Source organism: Marmota marmota, unplaced genomic scaffold, assembly GCF_001458135.2.
Source record: "Marmota marmota marmota unplaced genomic scaffold, marMar, whole genome shotgun sequence".
In the NCBI taxonomy this organism is placed as follows: Eukaryota; Metazoa; Chordata; class Mammalia; order Rodentia; family Sciuridae; genus Marmota; species Marmota marmota.
In genome coordinates, this window is record NW_025999853.1 from 17,050,052 (window position 1) to 17,059,162 (window position 9,111).

Genomic DNA, 9,111 nt, shown 5'->3' on the forward strand with positions numbered 1-9,111 from the left:
CTGAGGTTGTATGTAGCACATGCCTCTCACGAATCGGGCACTGAGTTCTACTAATAGGTTAACCATTACTCCTTTGTTCTTGCTCCCCTTCCCCCACCCACCCCCACCAAAAAAAGGGAACCTTTTGAGTATTTGCTCTGTAATGATTTTGCTAAGATACGTCTTTGGGAAACATCTTGCTGGAATTTAGCTAATGGCATCAGTCAGGATGGTATTACATAGAAGGGAGGGGATGGGGTTGTAGCTCAGTAGCAGAGCACTTGCTTTGCATGACGTTTCATAAACATCTATTGCTTTTTACGCTATATTGAGCTGGGCATGATGGCTCACACCTTATAATCCCAGTGTCTCGGAGGCTAAGGCAGGAGGATGGTGAATTCAAAGCCAGCCTCAACAACTCAATGAGGCCCTATCTCTAAAATATTTTTTAAAAAAATGGGCTGGAGATGTGACTGGTTAAGAACCCCGGGGTTCAGTCCCCAGTATCAAAAATAAAAACCTATATTGAAGTGTACGTAAAAAGCTATAAAGCCTCAAAAGATTTTAGAAACCTATATAAGCTACGTCACTTTCTTTATGCCACCATAATGTAAATTTCTGTATGAGCAGATTCTGAGTATGTGAGGCTGTTGGTAAATATTGAAGAAAAATACATGAAACAGTTGAAACCACCTCAGTCAACTACAGTAATTACCTACAACTAATTCTTAAAATCATACTTTAATAAATTAGTGATTACCTAGATAGCACTGCAGAGCTTCTCTTTTCTTTCAGCTGAATCCTTAAGTAAAATATCCCTACCTAAATGATATAGGTTTCTTCTAGGTAGTCACATTAAGGCAAAAACATGTACTTTACCCATTTCAAAATTTAAAAAAAGTACCTACCTGACCCTAAAACTTCAGAAAGCTCATATAAACAAAACAAAACCACAAAGGATTGTTTCCATTTTTATTTGATGTTTCCAAATATAAAAAAGTCAAGATTCTTACACCAATTATCTCAAATAAGACCATGCAGAGCAATTCAGTGTTTACAGCAGTTACTTCCCCCTCCAGTTTTTGCTGCTCTTTATACAATAGTGTGATAGACAGGAAATTGGATAGCATGTGCTTGCATGGAAAAATGTCATCTTTACTAAACAACATGCAGGGCAGATTCTACTTTGTCTACAAATCAAATTTACAGTGACTGCTTTTTCATGAGGAACAAGGAACCGAAAAATTAAGTGCCCAATTTTATTCAACTACCCCACAAATAAGCACAATTAACAGCCTCAACACCTTGCAAACTTTGGAGGGTTGAGATGGTAGACATTTTACTGGTTATCTTTAGTAGTGGATTCCACTATTTAACCTGGAAATGTTGGCTTTTCAAGTAAATTTCCTTGGGGCTTTCCTCTAATTTTGCTAGATCAGGTTCCACAAGAACAGTGAAGAAATTTTAAAAGTGAAACTGTAAGGTACTCTGTAGTATTATACACATTTTTGCTAGTTGCATAGGTGAATGACAGATGTTTTGCTAAATGGCACTGAAGAAAATCCTGACGGCACTACTTAGACCAAAATGTTTCTGACCAAAGAAAATTATACAACAATATTTATAGGCTAACTTTTAAGAGATGGTTGACATTAATACTGTACATTTTTTACATGTCAAATACATAGTCCAAGAGTTTATAAAATAAGTTCATGCATTATTACCTCTAAGAATATCATGTACAAGATAAACCCCCCAAGTACTCTTGACAGCATTTCAGGTGGAAGCAGTCTTATATACAAAAACAATCCAGTTTGTCTGCTGTGTTAAGTGTATAATTTAAACAAATTTCAGAGATTACTGAGAAAAAAAATCTTAAGTCCATTGGTGATTGATACAAATCTGTGGGATTTAAAATGTTTCCTTTTTTAAAAACTCAGAATACATAACCTCTGTACAAAGAAAAATATAAAAATTCTGATGATCACATTTGATTATACTACATAATTTAGGATAAAATGTCACTGGTTAAGTTTTTCTACTTTACTCCTTCCGTTGACAGCATTAATTTGTGAACTATGTTTATATTTAGTTCAGCTGCCTTTAATGGCACAAGATCTCATTTTCAAAACGGCACCAATTTTCCTGAAATATAAGAGCTCTATTTTTAGCAGCAATTATATTTTTAAAGGTTAGCAGTTATATAGAGAGCAAATATTTTAACTATACCTTTTCTACTTTATACTCACCAGTTACAATATTTACAAAAGTGTTTTTTTTTTCCTCTCCCCTTATTTCTGACCTTGTTGGGGGAAGTGCAGGAGTTTCAATCCAGGTACTTATTTGTTTTAGATGGGATGCCTGATTTTTAAAGTGAGTATAAAGGGTAAGATGAAATAATTTTTAGTTCAGGTGTGTTTAGTGCCCCAAAAGTTATGACAAATAGTAATTACTGACAACCTAAAAAAGATGAGACATTTGAAGGTGCCTTAACAATCTTAAGCCCACAGCAGCTGAACAGCAAGGTGGCCTTTGTATTTCACTGTGGTGCAGCCATCACTGACTTGGCCCTGAAGGTGAGATTCTAATCCTGTGGTTTTTGGTAAATCTAAATTAAAACTGAAAATGTTTTAAGGGCAATTTACATTGAGGGAAATATGGTTCCAAGATATTCTATGTAAGAGATCAATGACAAAGGGAATTGGCAACTGAGCATGCTAAATAAATTCCGTGAATACTGTCTTCATGATAAGATGTATTTACTACATCATGCATTTTGCTAACAGTATTTCCGTAAAAATCACCAACTCACTATAGAGTAATATTTTGTGTTAAATTACTATTGAATTTTAGGGAAAATAGCCATTTCAGGTTGACAGCAACATAATAATACTAATTATGCAAATTTAGAGAAGAGTTGACAAATTTCCCAAATATCAAATTGAAGTCCTTTGCCCGAACAGTTAAGGACCATACAGAGACAGTCCAAATGTGCAATTTATGATTTTAAATTCTTATCCTATGAAACAAGTTCTGGAATGGATGGATTTCTTTAATACTACGAATATTTTCCATTAATTCCCACCACAGAAAGATTTGTTGACTATATTAATGCTGCAAATGAGAAAACAATTTAGGGGGAACATACCCACAAGTAATTTGATCTGATAAAAGACTGATGCCAAATGGACAGATCAAAACAAAAAAACCTAAAAAAATGCTGTGGAAAAAAAATGACAAAAATAACATGAGGGGGCACAGTTAAGGCATCTAAAAAAAATTCCACATGGCTTTGGCTTATTAAAAATATTTTACACTTTTTTTTTTTTAAAAAAGAAGATTTGAAAGCATCTGAAAAACATGCAAATTGTTTGAAATCCCTGCATGGCAAATTCAGACAGTTTGTGAGCATCATTCAGATGTTTGCCAAGGAAAGTGAAGAAGCCTCTACCCAAGAGATCACACATGGTCGGGGAGGCCCTCCCCAAACTCTCTATCTTACACTAGATGGCAACCCCGAGGTCTGTGCGGCAGTCACAAACAAGGCATTATTATCTGGAAGGGAAGGTACTGTGGAATTTCCATTGCTTGGGGAGCAACCCAGCTTTAGCTTTTCCAGATACTCTGCATGTACAGGTTTATGACACTGGAGAACTTTGATTGCATCTTCTACTTTGAACCACTCTCTCTTTCTTCCTAGAGAATAGTATGACAACAGTTACTATACAGTCAATTTTAAATAGCAAGCTGCACTCTACTAACAATGACCTTTACCCCCACCCTCCCAAATAACTCTTCAGAAACAGCTTAAACAATGTTTCAGGAAAGAGTTTTAAGATAATTCAGAAGACCAGAGAGCAAAAAGAATAGGAACTCACCTATATTAACAGAATCTTCCCAGTCTTCTAATATTTCAGTGACTGTAAGAACATAAACATATGTTCTGTGCTTTCGGTCTTGGTTCTGCTTGAGTATAAAAAGAAAAGCATTTTAATCTACAGGAATAAGCCAAGTATGTATTTTCAGGGGAAAAATAAACAGTTCTGGCATAGCATTGACTAAGCAACAGTCAATTATTCTCAGTTGTACAGTTTAGCAAAAGTTATTTAAAGAAATTAAAGTTTAAAAGATGAGAACTGGAGCTTCTTCACCAATGATGAAACTAGCTCCGAATATTAATTTTTTCTTTTTTGGTACTGAAGATTAAACCCACAGTTGCTCTACCACTGAGCTAATCACCAGCCTCTTCTTGAGACAGGGTTCATTTAGTTGCCCATGCCGACATAGAAAACTTGTGAACTTCCACCGCAGCTGGAATTATAGTTGTGCAACACCACACATGGCCTAATAGTAAACTTTTTAACATTGACTTACATATATTCAACATTGTTTTCATAAATAAAATCTTATAATTTGGAACCTATATTAAAAGAACCATATTCTTTTTACACTAGCTCCTATTCCCTGGGGCTAATTCTGACAACCATTCAGTGCTGTGAAAAATTGCTTCCTTCAGGATATATGTAGAGAAAAAGTACCAGTTCCTATAGAATATTCCAGTTTATCCAGATACACAGAAAAGCACAGTCCTACCAACCCAGACTGGGGCTTCTTGAACTTGGTTATACTTGATTACTCAGAATGGGGGAAAATTGTTTTAAGAGAAAATTCACTTGTGGATAAAGCCAAAGTGTTGATATTTTTATACACACAGCCAGGTTTCAGAATACCTGGGTTAATGCCCTTCTTAAAAACTATCTTTTAAACCAGCACACACCTCTAATCCCAGCAGCTGGGAAGGCTGAGACAGCAGGATTATGAGTTTAAAGCCAGCAGAAGCAAGGTGCTAAGCAACTCAGTGAGACCCTATCTCTTACAAAATAGAGTTGGGGATGTGGCTCAGTGGTAGAGTGCCCCTGAATTCAATACCCAGTACCTCCCCCCTCCCAAAAATCAATATGCTTGAAACTCAATTTTGTCCTTATTAAAACTGGCACCTAGTCTTGTCTCTAAAAATTAGAATAAAAGGTGGCTTTAAAATGAAGGGACTCACTTTCATTCCAATTAAATTTAGTCGTTTGCTGTAGTCTAAGACTTTAAATAATTGCCCCGATTTTTTTCCTACCACAAATAACCTGAATAATCCAATCAGTTTATTGTGTCTTTGGGAAGGAGTATGAACAGCAAATTAGACACATGGTAAGTCACTTATTAGTTTTTATTATTACTATTATTTCTCTTCATCATCATCATTTGCCACTTTCCAGTGCTGAGGATAAAACCCAGGGCCTCACACAAGCTAGACAACTGCTCTAATACTGAGCCACATCCCCAGTACTATTTTTCTTTATTTTTTAAAATTGTTTTTCTTATTTCTATGCCTAGCAAGTAATATTTATCTGTTACACTACATTCATAAATTCATTGAAATCACTGGGGCAAAAGGGCAAAACGATTCTGTTTTATTTTCTAAGGGAAAAGATATATTGATTGACATTTTCTGTTGAATAGTACTTGGAAAACAATACTGTTACCTTCCAATATTTTGAGCTTTATGAGTTTTCTTCAAAGACCTGTCACCATATTGACAAATGTCACTTGAACTATGATATTTGAATTACTGAAAACAAATCTTATCTTTTCCAGTTTAACCAGGAGATGGTGCTATGAAACTGGGTAAAACAAGTGCTGAATTCTGAAAAGTCTGAACGCTTATGCTTTTAGGACTTTACTCTAAAAACTACTGAATACTTGTGAGAGTCATCAATTCTCCCAAGTGCTGAACAACTGGAATTCTGAATTTCCTAAAAGCATAAAAATAAAATTATATGGTTTTACCTTAAAGACTGAACTATCCCTTAAATATTATCTTGAAAAAATAATGTCCCCATGTTTCTAGTATCCCATATATCTAGGACTGGAAATGCACTGATTTTACTATACTGCCAATGGGGGTAATTACTACCATAATAATGCTGTATAAAAATGGATGGTATATAAAAAAAGGTGAAGTGGCTTTTACTTACCTCCTCCTTTTCTAATCCTTATGACTACCTTGCCTACAGATAGTATTAGAGGAATGTCTGGTTCAGACTGCTGCCAGATTATCTTGCTGATCTTCAAAAGGAATAAATGCTATAAACAGCAAGGTGAGGATTACTTTTGTAACTCACCTCAAATATACCCAGGAGTCTTCCTAGTTTTCCTTTGACTCCTGCCTATTAAAAAAAAAAAGGATGAAATGCAAATATTTATCTTTTCATAATAATGTAATTTACATAAGTTATTCTGTCTCTTTCAATTTTTGAATCTAAACAGAATGGGCCTTCCCATACCAAATCACTATCTTCCTGCTTCTGTGAAGTTTTTTGGCCATACCAAGATTCAGGTCCTGTGGTTTGCTATAAAATAATGGCTTCATTTTTTTCTACATGTGACTCCTTATTGATCAGATTATTGTTTTATAAGAAGTGGCAAGAATTGATAGAAATTAGATTTTCTACCAATTTGGGTCAAACATGAATGAAACCAGACTTCTGTAAATACACACTTCCTCTTCTTAAAGATCCATCTTTCTCCTTTCTTCTTTTCCCATGGCTTAGATTTAGGATTCTCCTATGCACCCTTATATTACACAGTCCTCATTATTTATTCCTAGCATTGTAACCAACCTATTGCAACTTCAGTTGTTCCCCATTTCATACTACAAATGAATACCACTGGACATGCCGTTCCCTCTACTTAAGGTGTCCTTCCTTCAGGAAATTGCTATTATTACCAACCTACTGCTGTGAAACCTCTCCTTATGTACAAAGCCTAAGAATGGGCTTATGCATTCCCTTCCCATTTATAACAGCACCACTACTCACTTTGTTGTTTTGCCTGCGAGTAAGTTAAGTTCTATCAACTGAAAGAATACAAGCAAGCCCCTTGTGCTTTTTATACATGAGGGAGTGTCATATTTTATTGATCTTGATGACAAAAGTAGTAAAACAAACGCAATTGCTTCTTTTTTAAAATTTTAATTTATTTATTTATATGTGGTGCTGAGGTTCTACTCAGGGCCTCACACATGCTAGGCGAGCGCTCTACTGCTGAGTCACAACCCCAGCCCCAGCAATTGCTTCTTACTCATTTGTGATAGAATTACAGCTTATGACCCATGCATTCCTGTTCGATGTTAATACTAACCTTGCCAAGGCCATAATATTACACACTGATCACTGATCAAGTAATCAGGACAATCAGGAAGTTACATGTCAATATGATTCTGAGCAACTTCCACACTGACTTTACCTCAATTTTACCAGGTTAAAAAAAACAAAACAACAACAAAAAAAACACGTGGTTTACCAAAATGCTAACTACAGTCACATGGTTATCGGTGTTCTATCAGAAAACAACGAAAAAGCACTGCTGGGACCTGCTTAACTTCTTGCCTTCTCCTCAGTGTTGCTGAGCAAAATACCTTGTTTGTACACCTCACACAGAAGACCCTTCTGTAGAATCCCAATGTACAGTGTGTGTGAAAGGAGAATAAATGACCATTTCACCTCACCTCCTCATAAACTTCCCTCACGGCAGCACCGCCGGGCTCCTCCTCAGGCTCCATTCCTCCTCCTGGGACAATCCACTGGTCTGGGTACCGACTGCTACTCACCAACAGCACCTGCAAGACCCACCGTGACCATGTATTTCCAGCCTGAGAAGCACTATGGATACAAACAACATTCTCAAACCTTTGCAAGGTTGTAGCTCATTCTTAAATGTCATTAAAATTACTAAGAGTACACCTTATGCTACCAAAAAGGTTTGTGTTTCCAAAGACCAAAAATCCAACAATATAACTACATTACTAAACCATTCTGTATTTAATGAGATAATTTAAATATTAGATTCAATTAGTAAAATTTCCCAATTCTTGGATACTAACAAAGGATACAAGCAAAGACTTCATTTACTAACCCTAAAGTTGAACACACTGGGGTTTGCAGTTCTATCAGTTATTCTTTAGTTAGGAAATCTTTAATTACTCTTCCATATAAGGATATGACCATAGATGTGTCACCTTGTTAAAACGTAATGAATACCTGGAAGACTACAGATGCTGTGAAAAAGGAACAGGGAAATGCATGTATAATCAATGCTTGGTACATAGAACTGTCATTTTTATGCTCATCATTAGCAAATTCCATCACCACCTGTTTTGTTTGGTACAGTTTATGAGCTAAGAAGGGTTTTTCTATTTTTAAAACAGATGACATTTATATTTCAGTGTCCATAGGTAAAATTTTATTAGAACCAAGTCACACTCATTCACTTGTACATATTAATCTGGCTGATTTATCCTTTAAGAGCAGAGGTGAATTATATTTACACTATACAGCCTGCAAAGTCTAAAATACTTATCTGGCTTTTTATAGGAACACTCTACAGAACTCTCATCAAGGACACCATTAAGCCTGAACTATATAAATTCTTCAAAACAACAGACCCCCACTAGATTATCAAGACAAGTATCCTAGATGTTAACTATTTAATAGTACCTGGAATAGTATTACATACCAGTCTTAAAAATGAAATCTGTGGTCTAGGTTAGGTCAAAATCCACTCAAGTTTTAAAAGAATGACAAAATCTTTATCAATGTCAAATGATATTATGAAGGTAACATGTTTTAACCACAACAATAATGTTGCAAAATTATCACAGAATATTGCTTTCAAGTAAATTTAAACAAAAGTTAATCTCCGATGTGGGTACTGATATATATATATTTTTGACATGCACTACAGCAGTTCTATCTCCCTAGCTCTTTCCTTCGTTCACAGCCAGTACTGATGCCTCCTCCTACTTGAGGTAGGGTAACAGGAACTTTACCTTTCCCAACGACAAGTTCAGACTGTCAGTAGTTCAGACTTCTACCTTCCCCCTAAATCCCCCAACGGCTGAGTAGGAAGAAAATGCCTATTTAGGCAATATACCTCCCTTACTATAAAAGAGTACACCTTTGCCTAGGAACACACCTTCATCACAGCCAATGATCATTTACAAGAGAGTCAGCATTGTTTCACTCTAGATCTGGACACGGCTTTATTGCTTGCACCGACATCATTCCTTGAAGCAAATAACTT

General features: G+C 35.8%; 1 protein-coding gene across 2 annotated transcripts; it reads right to left on the reverse strand.

Moving 5' to 3' along the window:
* Positions 1-937: 937 nt before the first annotated feature.
* On the reverse strand, positions 938-7,781 carry Nudt4 (nudix hydrolase 4). 2 transcript variants are annotated; one of them, XM_015482942.2, is made up of 4 exons: positions 7,538-7,781; positions 6,153-6,197; positions 3,858-3,942; positions 938-3,675 (listed from the first exon to the last, which is right to left on the reverse strand). In XM_015482942.2, the coding sequence occupies exons 1-4, from the start codon at positions 7,589-7,591 to the stop codon at positions 3,473-3,475; spliced, it is 387 nt and encodes a 128-aa protein (XP_015338428.1). In that variant the 5' UTR covers positions 7,592-7,781; the 3' UTR covers positions 938-3,472. The 2 variants fall into 2 exon arrangements, with proteins under 2 accessions (XP_015338428.1, XP_015338427.1); XM_015482941.2 differs by having other exon boundaries at positions 3,858-3,945; positions 7,538-7,780.
* Between the last annotated feature and the right edge of the window lie 1,330 nt (positions 7,782-9,111).